The 21,994-nt window shown below is 36.2% G+C and overlaps 1 protein-coding gene across 1 annotated transcript in view; it reads left to right on the top strand.

The window, feature by feature from the left end:
* Window positions 1-21,585, top strand: part of NFATC3 (nuclear factor of activated T-cells, cytoplasmic, calcineurin-dependent 3) — an 85,186-nt gene extending 63,601 nt beyond the window's left edge. The window contains exon 13 of the mRNA XM_010585219.1: window positions 18,047-21,585. Within this exon, the coding sequence (XP_010583521.1) occupies window positions 18,047-18,171 (125 nt within the window). The 3' untranslated portion in view covers window positions 18,172-21,585. The remainder of the gene's footprint in view (window positions 1-18,046) is intronic.
* Window positions 21,586-21,994: the final 409 nt, after the last annotated feature.

The following is a 21,994-nucleotide window of genomic DNA, read 5'->3' as shown; positions in this document are numbered from 1 at the left end:
AGACATTCTGTAGATCTGCTGTCATCATTCAGCATCTCTGCTCACAGTAGCTGTTGGCCTTCTCCTTACCACTCTGGCTAGCTTTTTGAGAAATTCACTTGTTTAACATAAACAGAACAAGGACATTCTAGTGCGAAAGGCCAGGCTATAAAGTTCTTTACTTAAAATACTTGGACAGTGTTAATTTACAAAACTTGTCCAACAAAGTGAGAAGAAAGAGATACCAGATCCTAAACATCAGACTATTATTTGAGGCATAGATGCAAAGCAATTTAAAGAACATGTCTTGTTAATAAGACTGGAAGAACAGAAGGCCTGGCCTTAAAAGGTGTGTAAAAGGTGTTTGGTATTGATGATGGGAATTTTACTAGTATCTCTTTTCTGCAGTAGTCTTAACTGTTTTGGGGGTTCTTCTGGGTTTTTTGTTTAGTTTTTTTTTTTTTTGTTTGGGTTGGGTTTTTTTTAATCATCCCTACTAATTACTTAATTGCATCAGCAGTAGTGTAAAGACTTAAGTGTATGTTAAAATACCGATGTCAGGCCCAGTTCCTTGCATAAACAGAGCTTTGTTATTGTTACCTCCAGTCAATAGTAAGAAAATTTAGTAAGTAATGCCTTTAAAGACACAGCATACTAGGAAGAAAATGAGAGAAAATAATAATATAGTTGGGCTTTCAGTTAGTTAAATGGCCACTCTAATTAAACAAAGCTCTCTTTTTTAGAAACACTGTTTATCAATCAACTTCATTTAGAAAGGAAGGGACTGATTCTATCAAGGACTTGCTGAGGGGAGAAGAGCAAGACTTTATGAAACAGAATGTGACAAAAAAAATAGCATTTTCTACTTCTGTACTAGAGGAGGGAAAAAGAAATCTCATGTATCAAGAAGTCATGTTAGAACCTAGCTTTTTCTCATACTCCTCCCCTCCACATCCACAAAAAAGATGTAGAAATAAATAAAATACAACTAAATACCATAGTTAAACTTTTGACAACATAAGCAGAAGAGTTAGCATTTATGATCATCTCGGCAGTTTGGTTATACTTGTTCAGAAATTAAAATGAATGCATAGTAAAAAGAAAGCCGATTTTTTTTTTTCCCCTGTATCACAAATATTAGTTGCTTTTAGAAACTATTTCCATTGCTTAACACAGTGAAATTACTGAGTTGTTCCTGTGCTGACAAAGATACCAAATCACTGGAAAAGCTGCAAGAGCCATACTTAAAAGCGTGGCCACTTGCTAATAGTTTAGAGAAGTATAATCAATATACATATGAGTCAGTGGCCACAGCTTTATTAATTTCTTTTTTTAAATAATGCTTGCTATAGAAGTTTAAAGAAGGTCTGATAACTGGTGATTGAACTATACGCTTCCTATATGGAAAAATTGAACATGGTTTTAAATGCTACACTAGCACTTGGCAGCAACAATACATTTGCAAGCATAGAGATTACCTTCATTTCAGTTTCATATTACTGCCATTTGATGATTGCTTGGGGGGTTGGGTTGTGGGTTGGTTTTGGGTTTTTTTTTTCCTTTTCCAATCTGCAAATACAAATCAGATGTCTAGCCTGAAACCTGTTCCAAAAATCTTGAAGGGCATAGTGACAAGAAATAAGCTACTCAATTCTCTCAACATGAGTAAATACTTCCTCTGCTTAATCAGCTCTAAATAAAAAATCATTTTTAGACAGGAACACTTTTTTATAATGTATCTTAACATATTATTGTGGTTTAAAAAATAATTTTCAAAATTTTTCTTTTGTGTATAATTGAATTTTAGTTTCCATACAAAAAGAGCTAGACACAAATAGCAAATCAGTTATTCTACATTAATGTTATAACAATTAAGGAAAAAAATCCAAACATAATTGCATACTTAAATGAATGTTGATACAGTATGTTCTCCCAGCTAATATATTAAACCTGAAAGCTATATTTAGTTGGAAAATAGGTTTTTAAGGGTTACCAATTAAGGCAAATAAACCTCTCAAAATAAAACACTAAGGCAAAGCCAAATGAAAATTTTATAAATCCTGTCTGGATTACTGACCTTAAATATTTAAGCCAGTAATCTTAAAAAAATGAAACAAAAACTCAAAAAACCCTGACAGTATAAATGATCTTCTTTCTTTTATGTAACATTCACTATTTCAAAATTAGCATAGTAAATATTTTCTTTGCCAAGAAAATAAAATATTTTAAGACATTTTACCAAAATTTGAGTGGAGTATGGAAGTGCTACCTCATGACAAAATTAGTCCTGGAATTACTAAGCTGTTTAGCTTGACATAGTATGATTTAAAATTCTTTAAAAAGAAAACAAACAAAAATCCACAACAAAAAAACTCAACACACCCCACTTACAGAAGTGGCAGTCTGGATAGCAGCTATATAAATGCCTTTAAGCAAGACTCCTAAAAGTGAATCTTACTGCCTCTTAGCCAACATTCAGGCTTTTTCTTCAAAACACACCAAAAAAACCCAAATCCACTACTTAGTACAGAACTACAAAACTGCTCTATCCATCAGTGCTCAAGCCAAGAGCATCTGGATTAGTCTTGATCTTGCATCTCCTGGAAGGTGTAACACATCTGGATTCACCATTTATAGCTTCTCTGCAAACATGCATGCCAATGACCAGGATGGAGTATCTTTTTAAATTTTGTTGTATTTGTTCACCCTTTACCAGTTAGAGCAAGCTAGGCTCTGTTCAGACTATGAAAAAGGATTACATAATTGCAAGGCAGATTCTCTATCTGGGTGTCTACATAAAGTGCACTTTTTTCCTTCCCCCTGCCCTGAAGTTTGTGTGGCTCTTTGTTTTCTTGTTTTTCAGCAGGATCCAACTGATGTCTTTAGGCTTTTCTAATCTCCACCTTGAATTGGCTCTTTTATTTGGTTTCCCCTCTTCCCATCCTTGCTTCCTACAGGAAACACTTTCTAATTCACTTGAAGAAACAAGGGATCAAACTGCATGAGGACACCTAGATATGAAATTCAAATGATATTACAGAAAACACTTGAAACAACACAATTTTAAAGTAATTTGTGCTGTATGCTATTAATTTAAAGGTTTTCTGAAAAACAGTACTTTTTTCTGCTTAGGTCTTTGCAATAGTCAATCTGCACAAGCTGGTAAACTTCTGGACTGGAACTATGCAAACGCAGCTTCTTGTTCTTTATTTGGCCCCTCTGCTTTTCCTCCCTGCCTCCCGCCCTCCCCGTCCCACTGTGCTGAGCCTTCTTTCTCCCTTAACATCTTTCAGCAAGTGTGTCCTCTGCCCAAATCCCCAGGCTAACATTTCTCTGTATAGACAGCGGAATACTTAGGGCTGCAAATAGGTGTAAACAATGCAGCTGAAATGACAAGAAACAGGCAGTTGGTCATTTCTGTCCTTTCCTGTATCCATCATCCATACTGTGCTCTGTTGTATACTCATCTAATAAAGGTCCCATTTCTTCCCCACTAGAAAAAAAAAAAAAAGCTAGTCAAAGTTAGACTTAATCTAGTTATATGATGAGGCCTTGTTCATTTTTTTTCCCAAGTCTGTTTTTAAAAAGTGCTCCTACTGTGGTGGCTTACCTATCCCACTGTCAAGTTTTAGATTTAAATCTATTCTAATACTGTTGATCTAACATTTAATCTCTTATGCTTTGCAGTTTAGGAAAGAGTTTACCTTGGATTTCATGGCTTCCTACAGCAATGAGATTTCTAACATGTACAACTGTAGTTAACCATTTTTAAGGTATTATGTTGGGCTGTATTCAGCAAATCAGGATGACCTTCTACTAATCCTCTTACATTTTGTTACTCATTGCATCTCCATTACATAAAGCTGGAGATTAGAAAATCCAGTGTGTAGATTTACTATAAATCATAACTGGTTTGTGTACATAAAGCAGTTAAGTCTGCTTTGTCAGACACATTCCATGTAGAATTTTAAGCCATTTGCATTCATTCATTTTAAAAGTTCTGTGATAACCCTCTAGTTGATAAATTCTCTTGCTGGGAAGCTCAGAGATTATTCTGATCTTTGCTAGAAAATTTGTACATCTTTACAGGTAGTTTTTTACCTGGAGCTTCAGCTTAACTTCTAGAGAATCACAGTAGTAACTAATAAGAAAGTGTTGGAGAACGACTGTACTTTGTATTTCTCTATATATTTAAAACTTATGCGTTAACAGGTCATTCTTAATTAAGGCAGCATCCTGCCAAACAGAGCATTGACGGTTTACAGAAGCACAAAAAATACTGAATGCTGGAGTCTAGCTTAGTATGGAGGAGAGCAGCTCAAAAACCTGTCTTCTTGCCAGTGCAACTCGAGATGTTCTTGAGATGTACATCTCAGACTCAATGTTTTTTTACTGTCTCCTAAGCACGGAACAAAATGTTGCATTTTGCAGCATGTCCAACATGGATTTGTGTGACAAGAACTCTAGCCTACATTGTACACAGAACTCTTAGAATATTCCTGTTGATAAAAGGCATTCTGAAAATCATACTAGTATAAATTGTTTGGTAAGGTTGTGTTCAAACTCCTCCTTTCCTAGTATTCTGTATATTAAATATATTTTGTCAGGCCATATGGAGATAGGAATAAAAAGCAGTTTACAATTCTAATTCTTCTCATAAGCTTATGGGCTCCTGCAGTGAGATGTTGAGGTTGAGTAAGGCGATAAGGCAGAATCTGAAATGTATTGGAAGAGAATGGGAATCTAGTTTTAGAAATGGGCGTTATGAATGAAATAGAGAAAGATCCAGACTGAGCAGTAGATTAGAAGGAAAAGGTTGGAACAGTGAGGAAAGGTGAAGAGAATGTTCTCCATCTGGGGTTGTCAACAGTTAAAGGATACTATGATCATTATCTTCTAGTGGATTCACTCACTGTGTTCATAAATTCTGTGCCAGCAAGACATCTATTGAGAAGACCAGTGATAGACTGCTGGTGTGTAAATCCTTAGGTATCTATGACCAGCTAAGGTATGAAACTTCCTGTTTGCCTCTGAGAGCCACAGAACACCTTGTAACCAATTCAAAGTAAGCTCAACTAGTTGCACCACTGCAAAAAGATTCCCATTTAAGAATTAGAAGAGGTTAGAAATTTATTCTGTGAATGCAGGTAGCATGTCTACACCATGGTGCAGACACTCACAACGGTCAGTAGCAGAACTGGAAGGAGGTAGGCGTGCCCTTGTGACGCTGGCAAAAATACACTTAGGCACTTCTGCACTGCTTTCCACTGCACAGCATGTGTCCTCTAGCTCCAAGGTTCACGCTTAATACTTACTGTGTTCTCATGTATATATAATACTCATCTATCTACTTGCGTGAGAGAAGGGGGTAAACATGACTTAAGTGAGTTGGTTTCACCATGATACATAAATGCAGAGTGTGACACCATAAGCATGACATGAACAGGGATATTTATTACTGTACCAAATAACTGCAGGGCTTATGCTGTGACTCTGCAGGCACATTCAGTCTGTCTATATCACTATAAACATAATGTGCACAGGAAAACTATACTCCTCCTAACATTTCATACAGCCTTATCTTATCAGTTAATAAAAAAAAAAGTACTTCTTGGTAAACTTGGCATTGAACCTGAAATTATTAGAAGTAAGCCTGTCTTATGGCTTGAAATGGTAACTTGCAAGGCAACCCACCATGTCCTTGACAGTTTGCCATTGCAAACGTGGCTCTGCCATTATGACTGTTTTTGATCACAAACCAACAGAATTAGCTGGTTGCTCCACAGCAGAGAAGACTGAGGGTTAATTATAGCCTGGCAGCTTTTTTTTTTTTCCTAGGGAAAGTTGACACTGTACTACTTGCTGGTCATGTGGAGTCAAAAACGGGCTAAATATACTGCACTAACCCATGTGACGTAGCTGCAGGGATTCTTCACATAAATGCAGCTGATAGGTCTACCTGGAGTTGACAAAAGAAGGCCTATATCTGAGGAAGCGTGTGCTGCAGTCTTATCCATAATGTTCATTGAGGTTTACTGATCCTCATCAGCTCACTAGCTCTGTAAATACAGCAGTTGACTCACCTGTCCTCTAAAACACATGAATTCCCAGGTGGATGCAGCAATACTACCAAACCTAGACAGTTGATACAATCTGCCATACAATTATATCAAAATTCTTTTTGCAAAGCATATGAAAAAAACCCACTCTGTGCTACTTACTATAGCGACACTGCAAACAATCATGCATTATAGAATATTTTGGGGGATCTACTCTTCTAAAACCAGTACATCTTCTAGGTTAAGTCCCAGTGCCCATACATCCTACTTCAGTTCAGAAGTAGTAAAGGATACACAGGCTAAACTTTTAATTGGATAGTGCTAAAAAAATGAAGTAGCTTGACTCCTGTAGGAAGAGATCCTGAAAACCAAATGGTATAACTCCAGTAGCTTTTTGGTCAGCCTGTATCCATAATAGAACTCTAATTTTAAGTTGATGTGCTGCTTTGACCCAAAGTTTTTTTCTTAACCTTTCTTAGGGGAGGAGCCAAGACAAAGAGGTGGTTCATAAAAGTATGAATTTCTGATCAGCTAAATAGGCAGATCTACAGGATGTCAGTTTTCTTGATTTCTATTTCAATTTAATAGTTTTTATTTTAGTGTTATATTCTTTGGGTACAAAACACATTTTAGTATTGCTTAAGGAAGTAAAAACCTTTCTCAAATGTTTATGAAATTATAAGCTAGAAAGGTATTTTTAATGTATGTTTATCTGGTACCTCAAGTTCTATCTTAACTTTAGTGTGCATTGAACAGAATCTTCATGCTATATTACACACTTTGAAAGGCTGTTGCTTTATCTACCACGTTTCACAAACAACAAATATTGTGTGCCCGAGGCAAGCGCATGCTTTGTTCCAGAAGGTGCTGTCTGGAGACATGTTACATGCTATGCATGACAAGTTTTGTCAGGGATTTTATAAAAGTAAATACTAAATAATGTCAGCAGCTTTGTTAGGACATGCAAGAACCTCAGTATCCCTCTATGTATTAAATTAATTAGAAAAATTGCTCAGAATTGTATTTCTCTGCTAAAGTGACAGATAATCCTTACTGTATAAGCTATGTAGACTTTACGGTACAGAGAGTGTTGCTTAAAAGAGCTAATTAACTCCTCTGCTCTCTGGAGGGTGTCAGTGTGTTTGTTGTCTGCTCCTTTGAAAGCCTGAGCTTTAAAGAGGATTGCTAGTAAAAGTTAATTTGTTTCATCCCAAGGTGGTTTTCTGCCTGTCTCCCTGGATTCATTAGATCTTTCTTTAAATGTCACTTGTTTGCTGGTTCTACCATAGTTGCTGGGAAAAATGTTCTTTTCTTAATCTCCTATTATTTGACAAGAATTTGTACTTTATCTATTCCTTTCCTCCAAAATGGCAGTGGACATTTTCATTGAAACCCAGATAATGCTTTCCACTTCCTGTTTAAACACATGTAACTTTATGCTTTAAACAATTAAGCATAAGAAGTCATCCAAAGACATAAGTTGAACTGCTTGAATTTCAGGAAGAAGTAAGAACAGACTCTTTCATTCTCCCAGGAGTCAGCCCTAAGCAGGGCTTAGAAATCATGCTGGCAAAGCAAATCTGTGGCTCTATCCAGAAGGCACAAATTCGCCAGTTTCCAGAGTAATTTTGTTTACTGCACTAAAGCCTTATTTACTAAAACTTGCAGCTCTGTCTTGGGCAGGGAAAAAAAAAAAAAACAAACCCAACCCAGTATACTGTTGTAAGCATAGTCACTAATCACAACTGAAGAAACACGCATGTGTTGGTTAAAGTAATAAATACACTATTCTACATTCATTTTTCCTCCAGGAAACACAGTTCAGTGGAATACTGGAATACTCCACTTCCTCCTTGGTTTCTCACATTGCCTTGGTCTGACAGAGCCACCTATACCAAGATAATACTTAGTTATCTGACACTTCAGACTGTGTGTGGCCTGACTGCAGATCAGTACCTTGGGCAAAAGGTACAGATAGTCTGGAGAAGTAAAGGGGAAGCTAACAGCTGTTTACAGCAACAGTTTCCTTTGTTTAAAGGCTAGGAAAAAGAAAGGCTTTATTTACCAGTACTCTTTTGCCTACCTTGTTCAGTAGAGGTGCTGTCAAGGGGCATAAACACTTTTAATTTGACCACAGTAAGTAAAGCAGATTGAGAAAATTGCAGAAGGAATGTTCTAAACTAACACAAATACTAAAATGAAAGTCATGTAGTATAAAATTTGTGATGGTACAACTAGGTAGACATCCAAAATATTAACCATTACCTTTATGGCTCTGGCTGCTAACTGAAAAGTAACTAAATATACAGGATAAGTGATATTGTTTTTAATAGGCACTCTGATAATTTATAAATAGTTACTTATGTCAACATATGTAGTAGTTGTGAATGAAACTGGGTATTTAAAGTTAGTGCTATTAAAAGAAAACTGAAAGTCACTTCCTGGTTGAGTGAACTGTAACTTCTTGGTTTAGTCCAGTCAGTAGTTATGTCTGTCTTCTTCTCTGACACAGACAGTTTTATCTCTGACCTGGAATACCAGCCATCAGGTTCAACAGAGAAATGGACTCAACATTCAGCACTCATGTCCAACTCCTATGTGGAAAATCTAGAGGGTGAGTCTGCTTACTGAAATGCTTCAATGTTTGAAATTGGAGCACGAAGGAAAGGGGAAAGTGTTTTAATAGTCTTAAGATCTACAAGTGAAAAGTGCTATGTAATACTTAAGTATTGCTATAATTGGACACCTGTGTATTCTGAAATAGTTGGAAATTCAGAAGTTGTGAACCAGGTGTACACTCATTCAGTAAAAACCTCCACTTAAAATATATATAGCTGCCACAGAACTTCCTGAGTGCTGTAGGATCTAGTAAAACAACAGAGGAGGATATGAAAATCTTAAGCCAAGTATGGGCAAGATTGTAGAGTGGCCAGATTAGTTAACTATAAGAAATATAGAATGTTTCTCCTTTTTTAAAAGATGAAGCAATGTCAATTTAAATAGGTGGAACACAGTGGCATGCACTACTGATCTAAGTGTTAGGAATACAGATTCATAAATAGATTTCTAGTTGAATGTGCACTATAATTGGGAAAGATGGTCTGGATTTATTTTAAGGTGCTTTCAGCTTATTTCACATATAAACAAGATAATTATGCACTGTGGCTTTTAAATAGTAACAATATTAGAAATTGACACATGGTATATTGGTCATGTTTGTGTTTTTTCATAAGTGTTTTTAACTTTATTACAAACATGCCTAAAATGCCAAAGAACTATACTGTTGTCCCCCCCAATATACACACACACATACATATATATGAACACATATAACACATTTTACTTGCCCCATAGGTATTTGAAGGGGAATAGCTGTAAGTGTTCAGTAGATGTGGGATTGTTAACAGTAAAGTAACCAAGCTCCATGTGTAGCCTTAATAAAACTCTCACACATTTAGTGTGTAGACTGATCTTAAGTTTGCCCATGAAAGGAAAATAAATCATGAAATTGGTCTTTTACCATATTTCAAAAAACTTAGTTCTGCTTTTCTTACATATCAAAATGTTATTAGTAAGTTAAGTAGCTACTATTCAGAATGGCAAAACTAGGGAAAGGACTTTCTACACCAAGTTGACATTTCTGTATCTTGAAACAGCAAATCAATTCATAAAATACCAGTTATGGCTTAGATTATTTCTGTGTTCTAGACTATGTGCTGTGGAATTCACAATCTGGTAGGTACAGAATAAGTGTTGAAGAGCAGGAGATCTTGAAAAATGAAAATTGAGTTTAATAATAAAATAACCCCCGATTACCAGTATCCTAATTAAAGAGCGACGCACAGGTTTGCAAGCCTTAGAATTATGAAACATATGCTGACAGGTCCCTTTTAAAAGGGCACATAAACAGCAAACCAGACCCAGAGAGAAATATGCTTACACACAAATGCTAGCATCTGAGAAATGCAATTGAGAAACATGGCATTTTTTAAAAATAAAATAATGGCTATTTTAGGTATTTGCTGTAAGAAAGATAGTCAGTGTAGTACTAATGCAAGAGATACGTTTACACAGGCAAGTAAGTAGAATGGTTCTGTACCTTGAAGAATGCTTAGTGTCAAACCAGACAAGCTAACTATATCAGCTAGTAGTACAGAATGCTTACAGTTTTAACTTTCAGGCTTAAATTAGGAAGAGTATAGCTTCTAAATTATACTGCTGAACAGGAGAGCAACCATAACTATAGTGTGCTGCAGATCAGACAATCTACAAAGGCAGGAAATACACTAATGGAATACTTGAGTCATCCTTTATAGAATGGGTAAGCGTGATGACTGCTTCATGGAGCACTAAGTCATGGGAAGAACCCACAAGGGGAAACATCTCTTTATTTGGCCCAAAGGAGCATACAGGAACTGCTTAAAAAAAAAAAATTTTTAAAAATCTATCTTTGTTTTGTAGCAGTTTCAGCATTACAGGCTGTGACAAAATTCAAAAGGGGAACTGTAGGAAAACAATAAAACTTACTTAAGAAAAAATAGGTGGTCAAAAGGGTAATATAGTTGCAAGCAGTCTGCAAACTATTTATGAAAGTTCAGATTAAGTGTACAACTACTGTGCAGTGAGAGAGACTACAAGCTGCTTCCAAATGCAGAAAACAGAAAAGAACATGAAAATTATTAGGCTAAATGTGAAGCCTGGCCAATACGTGACAAATCAGGAACTCAGTTAAAATTAGATAAATTAACTTTGAAAATTTTTTGTATTGATGTTCATAAGTTGAGGAACTAGAGATTCTCATGCCGAAGTCCTTTGAAAAAGGGACACGTTGCAGGACCTGTCTCGAGTTGAAGTGTCAGTAAAAAGGTTTCAGAACAGATGAACAGACAGTGACAATTCACCTCAACTAGATGACATGACAGACAACAGCTCTGGAAGAGTAAGCAACAGTTGAATTATTAACTGTAATGTATAACCTTTTGCTTAAATCTGATTCAGTGCCAGCAGACTGGAAGTTGGTAAATGTGACATGGCTGCTGCTCAGTTCTTCAGAGTAGTGAAAAACAAAAACTGTCTAGAAACCTCTACAGGAAGACTTTGTGATTAAAGAAAATCAGTTAAAGGAGTGGAAATTAGGGTAAAGGAAGGAAAAAAACCTGCCCCTAATTCCATACATACAGTGACAAGCTCTCCAAACTATTCTCGTTTAAAGCTGTCTTGAATTTGAAATGGACAATTCTATGAAAGCTTGCTCAGTAGCGTTAAAAGTAATCTTAAAAGGGTGAATAAATGCTAGGAATATTTAGGAAACCAGCAGAGAATGAACAATACTATATAGATCTGTTATGTGCCCACATCTTGTCCCAGGTGTCACAAAAGAATTAGATGCATACATGTTGTTTTGTGGGGTGATTTGGTTAAGGACAACTAGCATGACTAAAGACTTGGAACAGAAGTTATGCTGAATCAGCTAGGACTCGCCAGCCAGAAAAATGAATGAGAATATGCTAAGTATAATAAAATGAATGGATGGCACAGAAAAGGTAATGGAAAATACTTCTTGGGAGAGAAAATAACAAAAGTGTCCAGCAAGTAATCATGCAGCAAGTTCAACACATATAAAAAGCATTGCTACAGCTATACATAGTTAAGTTTTGGAACTTACTGTCTCAGAATGTTGCGGATGACAGAATTTTGCACAGATCTTAAAGACGCTGGGGAAAAAAATCCACATGGGACCATTCAGCACAGAAGACACTGTCTCTGGCTCAGGAATTCCCTAGGACAAACACATTTTGGAGGCTGGTGGAACATCCTGGCGAAGCATCATGATGTATTTTCCCTAGGTCTCTACTATTGCCCATTACATACCTAATGGTTTGTAATCTGAACTGGTTTGCTTGTAGTTCTCCATGGAGGTTTTCAAGCAGTGTTTTTGACCTACAAAAACCTAAAATGCTTGGTAACTGCCTGTCAGAGAGATTCTTTTGTCCTGTAGAAAGTAGAGATGCTGATTATAGATCACCAGCTTCCTGCAAGGGAAAAGAGGTCACTTGCACTATTCCCAGAAACACCTTTAGGTTCAGGAATTGCTTACATTTTCCTTTGTGCTCCAGTACAAAATACTTGTCTCCTAGCATTCACAGAGATAGGGGGAATTAAGTACAGAGCAGTTTTGAAACATGCTAGTATTTGGTTGTCATTTGATTTTAAAAGATAATACCTTTACTTTTGATGTTAGAACTTCAAACACCTATCTTGGAGATCATGCTACGTCTAAATGTGTTTTTCATCTAATATAAAATATTCAGTAAGGTGGTACAGGTATACAAGTTGACTGACTAATTATGGATCGGTCTTACACTGAGAGAATAAAAATAAAGGTGACATTGTAGAATTGATTAAACAAACCAGTGGGAAAAAAGCATAGATCTTAAGAACATATCAAAGCACCAGTTCCTCTTTTAAGAACTTGTTACTCTAAATTTGTAGGGTTTTTTTATTTATTTATCCAAAACACTCAGCAACTTACTATTAAAAGCATCAGCTTCCATGATGTTGACATGCTTCATAACAAGAACTTTGTTCTGTTCAAACCGGCTAACATGGATAACTTTTTGTAGGTGAGAATTTCTCCTGAGAGGTTGGTCAGTACTGCTCACAGGATGCATCTCTATTGGAACAGCTGATAAGATTACTACCCCTGGCTGTATGTGTCACTCACCACACAAATGGCTGAGCTGTTCAACCTAATTTTAGTTTATCTTAAAACTCTGGATTGCAAATTGCAACAGTTTTAAGAGATCTTTATGAACAGTCTGGCTGTTCATGCAGCAAACAGCTGGAGAAATAACTTTATCAGCTGTCCCAGTGTAAGTCTTCAGTGACCAAGAGGCAAAGCCCTCAGCCTAAAAAGATGGGGGGGGCAGGCAGGAAGAGGCCTCCAAGGAGCTGTGGCCCACTTTTCTGTCAATCTCGGTGGCTCAGCTGTCTTTCATGTGTGCAGTCAGTAGGGACTTACTTAAAAAAACAAACAGAACACTATGTGAAATCAAAACAGTGGGAACAATCCAGTAAAACAGAATAAGTGGTTGCTCTTATTTTACAAGCTTGACAGCAGATCTGAAAGTCAGAGCTAGTTATCTTCTACTCTGGTCCACTGGTATTGACAATAGTATGCTGCTTAATTTTTTTTTTTTTTTTTTTGAAAGGTTACAGGGGCTTGAGCCTCCAGATGACTTTCAGTGCTTTTTCAGTGTAGCATGTTCATGCTTTTTTGATGCAGCACAGAGGGGGAAGAACAAAACAAAAACCACAAAAAATTTTGCAGTACAATACTACAGTATTGCCAGTATTGACAGGTCCAATCTAATCTGTCTGTAGCAGAAGGTTGGCTCCCCACCATGTTAAATTTTGTTCTGCACAATCTATTTTTAACTCTTAGTATAAATTTACCAGCCAGCTTATACTATGTATAAATATCAAGGAAGAAAAAGGTGAAACTATTGCAAATAAAGTAAGAGCTGAAATTCTGAAATCTGGGATAACTGCCAAAGAGATCAATTAAATAGACATAGAAAAGTTGTTAAAATAACTTAATTTTGCAGCCAAATTTAAAAAAAAAAAAAAAGCAAAGCTGTATTGCATTTTGATCCATGCCATATTTGACAAACAAGTTCTCAAAATGCAGTTATCAATTTTGTAGTGAAAGAATCTGACACATTTCTATACAGTGTAGTATGTGCCACCCCTCCCTCTTTTGATCTGATCCAGTCATTATTTCAAGATTAGCAACCTGGATTTGTTAGCATGTAAAACATTTGATAACACTTTTGATGTTATCCACTCAATTGACACTGATCATCCAAAACAATTTTAGGTGATCAGTGGGTACTAAATGAGTACTAAATATTAGCTAGACCTTTGTAATTATTTAGTATGTAAAATATTTCTGGTTCCTCATCTACTGACAGCAGAGGCCCAGGGTATGGGATTAGCAGTCAGAACACCTGGCACCAAACATACTAAACAGGCAGTGATTTAACTGGGGGGGGGGGCAGGGAAGAGGGTAGTAGACTGAAAGAGTCAAGGTCCTACTCACATAACTGTTCACCTCCATCTTAAGTCTCATGATCTTGCCTCTTTGAAGAGAGCCAACAGAAGTACAAACGAGACAACACAAATGAACCTGGCAGACAGACCACAGAGAACCTTAACAACATACTTGAGATCTGTATTAATGACTCCTGAGCAAGCTCTGCAGCCTTCCCCTAGAAACTTGTGCTGAAGAAAGAAAGGAAATTTTATAAAAAAATAAGTGCATATATTAAAAAAAGCCATGCATCTTGGTTTTCCAGTATTTAGTTGGTAACTGGGTGGCTTTTAAGGTTAAACAAAAGGGCATATGAAAACTTCCTAGCTATATTTCTAGGACAGCATAGCCCATGCACCCCATAGTCAAAAACAGGAAAGAAGGGATAAAGTGTTCTCCTGGAAGTATAGAAAAGAAGTTGTCTTTTGTTCATAAAGCATCATCAGTATAGCCTGAGCTCTGTCCTTTCTCAGGACTGTTGAAATTGACTTCCTCTCCCAATTTGTCCCCTGAGAACTTGGATTTTGCTAGACAACATTATAGAAAACCTGTGTTTATGCTGATGAATTAAGTTTTCAGTTTTAATCACAGACCACTAAAGGTTCTGTGATTGACCCTGTGTGGAAGAAGGTAACGTGTCATGCACTCAAATACTAACCTTTAGATTTCTATTTTAGTCTTTAAACTAATATGATTTTCTCCATCACAAATTAATACAAAAAGGAAAACGTCATATGATTTCACCTTCAGTCTTGTGCATTTCTATGCAGGGTTTTAGCTCTTCTTACTGACTACATGATTTACATTTTAAACTTCTTGAATTTATACCACTCCACTGTCAGAAAGACAAGTTAATGATAATGCTGGTAAACACAGGATGTCCTTCAAATAAAGCCAAATGCTTCCCAATTTAGATACATACAGGCATCTCATTATTTGCTGCCATGAAGCCGAGTTGTACATCTCTTCAGTGAGCTGTTCCAAAGGACTTTCAGGCTGCCTAATTTTGGTAAATATTCAATATGGCTTCTTTACAATGCTGTTTTTGGGCTTGAAAAGAGCAGCCTTCTCTAGAAAAGCTGCTTTCCTGGTTTAAATGCCCATTCCTCCATCTGCTAGCCTGCATGCTAGATTGGTACTCCCCACTGTCCCTATTTATCCCTCGCACCGTTCACAAATGCATTGGGCACAGCCAGTCCGGCAGCAGGCCCATGCCTGCTCAAATAGCCTGTTACTGCAGTACTCTCGATACCGCGCTGCCCCGTTGTCTCAAACCTGGCAGCCAGACCATTGCACTGGAAAAGGTTAGAGCACTTCGATCGTAGCTGCTGGCTTCTGCAGGCTGTGCTTTCTTTGAAGCATTTTTACCATCACCTGTACATAATCTAAATCTGCGTACAGTCTTCCGGAGTCTGCAGGCTTCCCCCATCCATTTGTTGCTCACAGATTTCCAGACAGCTGAAATGAGCACTCTTGGAAAGTATAGAATAGGAAGATGTGTTAGTCAAGAGGCTACAGTCTGTGAAAAAACACCTTTGCCAGACACAATAGAAAAAGGATTCTGGCCTTTTATTTAGGCCTGCATGGCACTCTGACAAAACGCCAATTTAGATACTTCTTATTACAAAAAAACAGAAAAACAACCACCCGAAAAAACACACTTGAATACTGGTTGGGTTTAAAAATTAGGAATCCTAACAAAATCACTGTGGCAAGTGGAACTACTCCACTAGAATTTTCTGTTGGGAAGAAGACAAGGTACTGCATTTCCCTTAGAAATGGTAGATGTTTCTAATGTAAATCAATATAAACCAGATAAATCTGTATTGGCCACATGCTAAAAATGTTGCCAAAAAAAGTTCCCCAACAGCAAAATGAGAAGTATGACAGAGCTATTGCACTGAGCTATAAAAGAGCTTCTTGTAAACAAATCAATGATTATTTAAAAAAAAAAAAAACAACACACCACACGAACTAAGCTGTAACTTTAATTTAATACTCTACATAATGAATTATGCAGAACTTGGCAAATAGAACACCACATGACCAGCTATTGTATTCGAAGTGTAATGTGATTTAAGGAAAATTTAACACCACATGGCTACATGCTGTTCAGTTAAACACCTTTGCCTGTGGGAACTACAAAACATTGCAACAGCATGGACCAGTTTGTTCTGATATTACCAGTACAGATAAATATCATCTATCAAAACTTAAAGGCTGCAATAACATGTATTTTTAACATGCTGTCCTTGCATTCATGCCAGAGCATACCATTGCCATTGATTGACTTTTAGAAAACAAATACCTCCTCCATTGTTACATACAGATATATGACATAAGGTGATTTTAAAGCTTTCCTAAGTAAACTAAAAGAATATGGACAAAACTTGTTTTCAGAGTTGGATTTTATGCACGTTGTACATACTTCAGAGCATTCACAATATTACTGCATTTTCTTTCAGACCCACTTATGCTGCTGCTGCAGCAAAAGGCAATGCTCAGACTGTGGAACACTCTGTAAAGAGCAATGTACACTACCCATAGATTGATTTTGTTATGCTTCTACCAGACAAGAATGGTTAGTAGGAAGCTAGATCCTGCTATGGAAAATTAAGGAAGCATTAAGAAGGGTGGTGAAGTGTATCAATGTTGTTCTGTAAAGTTACCCAATGGAAAACAAAAGAGCAAAAGAGCCTAGCTTCCAAATCTGTTAAGATTTTCCATAGAAGCAGCTTACTAGCAAAACAAAAAGTTCTTATTTTTACTAGGAATGGCCCTTACTCAACAAAAGGATCCCATTAAATGCCTGTTTATAGAAGGTCCAAACAAACTCATGTCAGAGGCTTTTCTGTTAGTATAATTCAGCATATTCAAAGTCTTGCTGACTAAGAGATACTATATACCTACTGCCACTCCATCATGGAAAACAACGTGATTGACTGCCTCTTCTAACTCTTAAATAATGATTTATATTTTGGTTATCATCTAATATTTATCTAAACTTTGTCGTTACTCTTTAATGTGATATTTTTCATCTCCACTTAAAATATTATTCAGTTTTCTTAGTTAAACTTACCATTGCCCATTTTCTAAAATGGACATTTATATCACTTCATTTACTCTTATGCATTAAAACAATTATTTTTGTCATCTTCCAAACTCAATTGTACTGCAATCAATTATCTAGGCTTTAGAGTAACACTCCAAAATTGTCATTTGTTGATAACTTAAGTGCTACTTTGTCATATTCATGGTGGTGTCCCTCACTTGTAAACAGTAATAGTTGACTAATCTTTGCTGAATTTGACACACACACAGACTTAGAAACTGACATGACCTGCATGTTAGTGAAGAATTAACTATAGAAAAGTTGACTGATAACTAAGCAAGATTTTATTACTGTACTTTCAGAAATGCAAGTATTCAGAAAACTGGCCAATTAAATAGATATATAATATTAAAAAGAATATTCTATTAACCCAAATCCAAGTTCTGAGGAAGTTCTGTAAGTAGCTTGAAAGAACCAGGAGTTACTAGAGTTATTTGTGCCTGTAACACTTTTGAACAGAAGAGAGTTCTGTGGGGAAATTTGTACTAAACTGACCTATACTGTACCTTTCAGTTACCTGGTTGTCATGAACATGTATGTGCTTGTTTTATTCAAGTGTTTTAGGGATTCTCCAACATGGATTATGGTAAGTACAAAGTGTAATACTAAGAGAAACTAGGACTTTTCCCCTCCCCCATTGCTCAACTGTTACTGAAGTTAAGTTCCTCATTCATCCTCTGTTACTTAACTGCATCAAGGCTTAGCACTGAGAAGGGATACACTGATGAGTTCTGCCTTTTGGAAAGCATAAAAACAGTCACTTTTTAATTTTTTTTTTTTTTTTTTTTTTTTTTTTTTTTTTAGTGAATGAGATCATAGGAAGAGATATGTCACAGATCTCAGTGTCACATGGAACAACAATGGCCAACCAGTCTGCACGTACCTGTCCTGGATCTCTGGAGACAAGAATATCTGATGGAATCCAGTAACGGATAAGCTTACAGCTAAACATCCATGAAAATATAACAGTTTCTCTGAATATTTCTTCGTCCTCTTCCTCTTTAGACTTACTGTGCTTCCAACTCTGTGGCCTTTATGAACTGGAACAGTGGATCCTTGCAAAGCCCTTTTAGTGGGTTACATTTCTGATGTAGAGACAGAGCATTTTAATTATAGTTCCTCAGATACTGTAAAGAGACTTCTTAAAACGGACACATAGAATCTACACCAGATATTTTAACCGTTTTAAAGTTACAAACAAGCTTTGCTTTTTGCATTTAAATAGAATACTTTTATATTGTATGTGCTTCAGATGTGTGGAGATGTTAGTTTGCTCTTATAATATTCACAGTACTGAATGTGGAAAAAGATTTAATACACATCTTCAGTGTGCTGCTTTCCCTTAGAGATAGTATAGTTTGTAGCGGATGATTTGTAACACCTTTTGGTCATTTTGGAAAGCCTTTAAAGCTTCTATTGTTTAAATTTTTTTTAATACAATCTTCCAGTGGCAAATCATACCTGTCATCTGAAGCCAATGCCACGGAAGCCATTGTGTATACAAATACTGTAGTGTTTTCTTTCTTAGATTCATAGGAAGCAAAGCCAAATGTAGATCTGCACTTGTTTATAAACTGAAAACGTTACTTGATAGGCTGCAAAAAGACCATTCCATCATGAAAGTGTTGGGATAGAAATAACATTCCAAAATTTAACTTTTATAACTTTGTGGATAATCTTCCTGTTCTTTATTAGCACAGGCTCCTTCTTGAAATCGCTTTTTCTTAGAAAGTTACATTTGTAATCAAATTTGAGCAGCAGGATTTTAAAAAACAGCAACATCAAAGCCACGTTAGATACAGGAAAAATTTTAATATTTGCTGAGGATCTAAGTGTTCCTGTTGTCCCTGCAGAATATGGTTTTGAAATCACCAATTCAGTGGCATTCAAGTTTTCCATGCAATAAATCATTTGATCACATCTGTATCTTTTATATGCTGTATGCCTGACCATGCCACTTGGAAGCCCTAAGGAGATGACAATTACAGTTCCTTAAATTTAAGCTGTTTATAAACATCAGTTTGCTGAAAAGTCATTTACTGTGAATTAGTGATTAGGTAGTATAATTTGCCCATGTTTAATTGTAAATGTGTGAAGTAGAAGCTACCAAAGAAACACACAAGATTCATAGCAGCAGTAAACTGTGCTGTGCTCAAAGGATGCATTTCCCTTACCCGCATAATCCGATCGATACCTTTGAAACAATCTGTTTACATAGTTATTAAAAAATCTCAGGCCTCTATGATTAGAAACCTAGGAGAGGATCTGAAACTGCCTGCTTAGGCCACACACATTTTCCTCCCCCAGAAGACACTGTCGTTTACAAACCTTTCTGATATAGAACATACAGGGTACAACAATCACAGCAAAGATCGATCAGAAATACACTGAACCTCAAACCAAGACGCTAGTTTTAGTTCCTCATTTGGGTGAGTGATGATGCTCTAATGAAAATTAAGAGCAAATACACACAAAAATTTTGAAATATAGAAAGTGTATTTGCACTGAAACTAGTTCAGACAATTGTGGACTTTTTAGTGGTTTAGCACATACAGAACACATGCCTCTCTCTGTAGAAAACTACTATAGACTCTTAAAATTAAGTAAAACAGTCTTAAAGTGGATACCATTACTGAATTATAATACCTGTAAGAGTAAACACAGATTCTACTGATGTTGCATTTTGGCAGACAGTCATGGGGAAAACTTTCCATTGAGCCTTTTGCAGGCAAAACATTACACCTAAATTCAAGTCAGCGCCCAAGCAATATCACTAAAGTAGCTATAATCACATCTTTGTGATAGCTGAATCATGAACTTTTAAAACGACCATACATTAAGCAGGTGAAATTATAACTCTTTATCATGTACTTCCTTTTCAGAGTGCAGCCTAAGGCTACTATCTTGATATTTTGTAGTTATTTCAAACAACTTAATGCAAAGCCACTACGTGCATGCTGGGAATCTTAAGCATCCTTTCTGTGAATGTGTTGTTCAATGGTGCAAATCTTTAAATTTGCAGAAAAAAAATTGGCAGGGCTGTAATCTGAAAAGTGTGATATTGTAATTGTCCCTCAGCGGTGGTGCTTTACTCTGTCCTCTACTCATTTACATTAAAGATACTAGAAAAGGATTCACATGCTCAGAAATACATCTACTTATGTTTTTAACACCTTAAAAAAAAAAAAAAAGAAACCACACAACACTGTAAACTACGTAATTGTCTTCAGACTGTGTGCTGGTGGCAAGGCATGTTCCAGTTTTCATTCATGTATTGGGTCTTTTGCATTAAACCATTGTTTGTAGGACAATTCTAACTTAAAAGCTTTTCATACTGTATGGGATTTATGCTCCTTTATCCTACTGGTACAGACTCTCCTTGCAAGTTCTCCAAGTAGCTGGAATTCACACTGTACCTAAAATATAGGAGCCCAAACAATCCGGAGTTGCTATGCACTAAATTTCCTGATGCCTTTAAATACCTTGATGCCTGTAGACCTAGAGATGCTTTCCTATTTAAAAATCAAATTTAAAAAAAAATATATATAGCTTTGGATTCTAAAGCAGTTTTGTATTTGCCTTGTAAAAGCTTCAATACAAGGGTCTTAATTTTATTTTAGCTTGTGTGATAACGTAGGTAAAGACTGTTAATCTTGTATAATTTTAAGTGATATAAAAAGCACACAATCTCTATTGGACTATGCAAATTTAATTAAACAAAAGAACCCGGCAACTGTTGATATTTTGTTGGCATCCACTTCCTTGCCCTTAATTCCTTTCTTCTCCCCGAGTACTTTTCCAAAACTTTTTAATAACCGAGATTATCCTGAAGGCAAGCCTTAATGATGAGGTAGCTTTTCTATAAGGAGGGTCAAAGATCAATGTTAAAAACAAAACATTAAGGAGTAGTATATTAATCTGGGGGGGTGGGGGGTGGGGTGGGGGGTGGTGATTTCTGAAATTACCATGAACTAGCAATCTGAATTTCTGTAGTAAAACTTCTATGTTATCAGGGGAACTGCCATCCTTTTTAAACCAAAGAATGAAAATAACATGACAGTTTTGTTCTGATACAAACAAAGCTTTGAAATTCTATTTTTGATACTCATAATGGATGTCATTCCTTGAGGTTTGGAAATCGTTCAAATTGAAGTTTTATATTTAAAAATGTGGGACAATAAAGATTAAGTTCTAGATGTTTACAGAGCCTTGTATTGTAATTTCATGTACATTTTGTATTTTAAACATTTTTGTAAGTTATGATTGCAGTGCTACTTGCAAAAATAAAGGGAAAAACTTGCATTTAGGCTCTTAAATCATAGTGTTCAAATAAATAAAAAGAATGCAAATGCATTGTCATTTATTTAAAATGCAGACCCAAATGCAGAGTGGGAAGAAACTCCTTATTTGCGATGCAGTGGTAAACGACCATGCTCAGTTGTGAAATATGAAATGAGGGACATTTAATATTCCCCCTAGAAGAGTGGTGATTTTGAAGCAATATGGTAAGAGTTTGGGGCTCAACTGAAAGCCAGCGACAATGAGCCTAAAACATACATAAAGAATCATCAGCAGTGCTTACAGAGTATCAGTTTGCACAGTAGCTAGTGATTTCCTATTTGTAGGTATCATTGTGTCAATTAGATGATCACAAGATTATTTTGAGAAATCATTCCAGAAATTATTATTCAGGGAACACATCATAAACAGTAATTTCCATTCCTAAAAGGATATTATCATAGGCAAGATGCA

Source organism: Haliaeetus leucocephalus, unplaced genomic scaffold (genome assembly GCF_000737465.1).
Source record: "Haliaeetus leucocephalus isolate CR32 unplaced genomic scaffold, Haliaeetus_leucocephalus-4.0 Scaffold92, whole genome shotgun sequence".
NCBI lineage: Eukaryota > Metazoa > Chordata > Aves > Accipitriformes > Accipitridae > Haliaeetus > Haliaeetus leucocephalus.
This window is presented reverse-complemented; position numbering and strand designations above follow the sequence as displayed.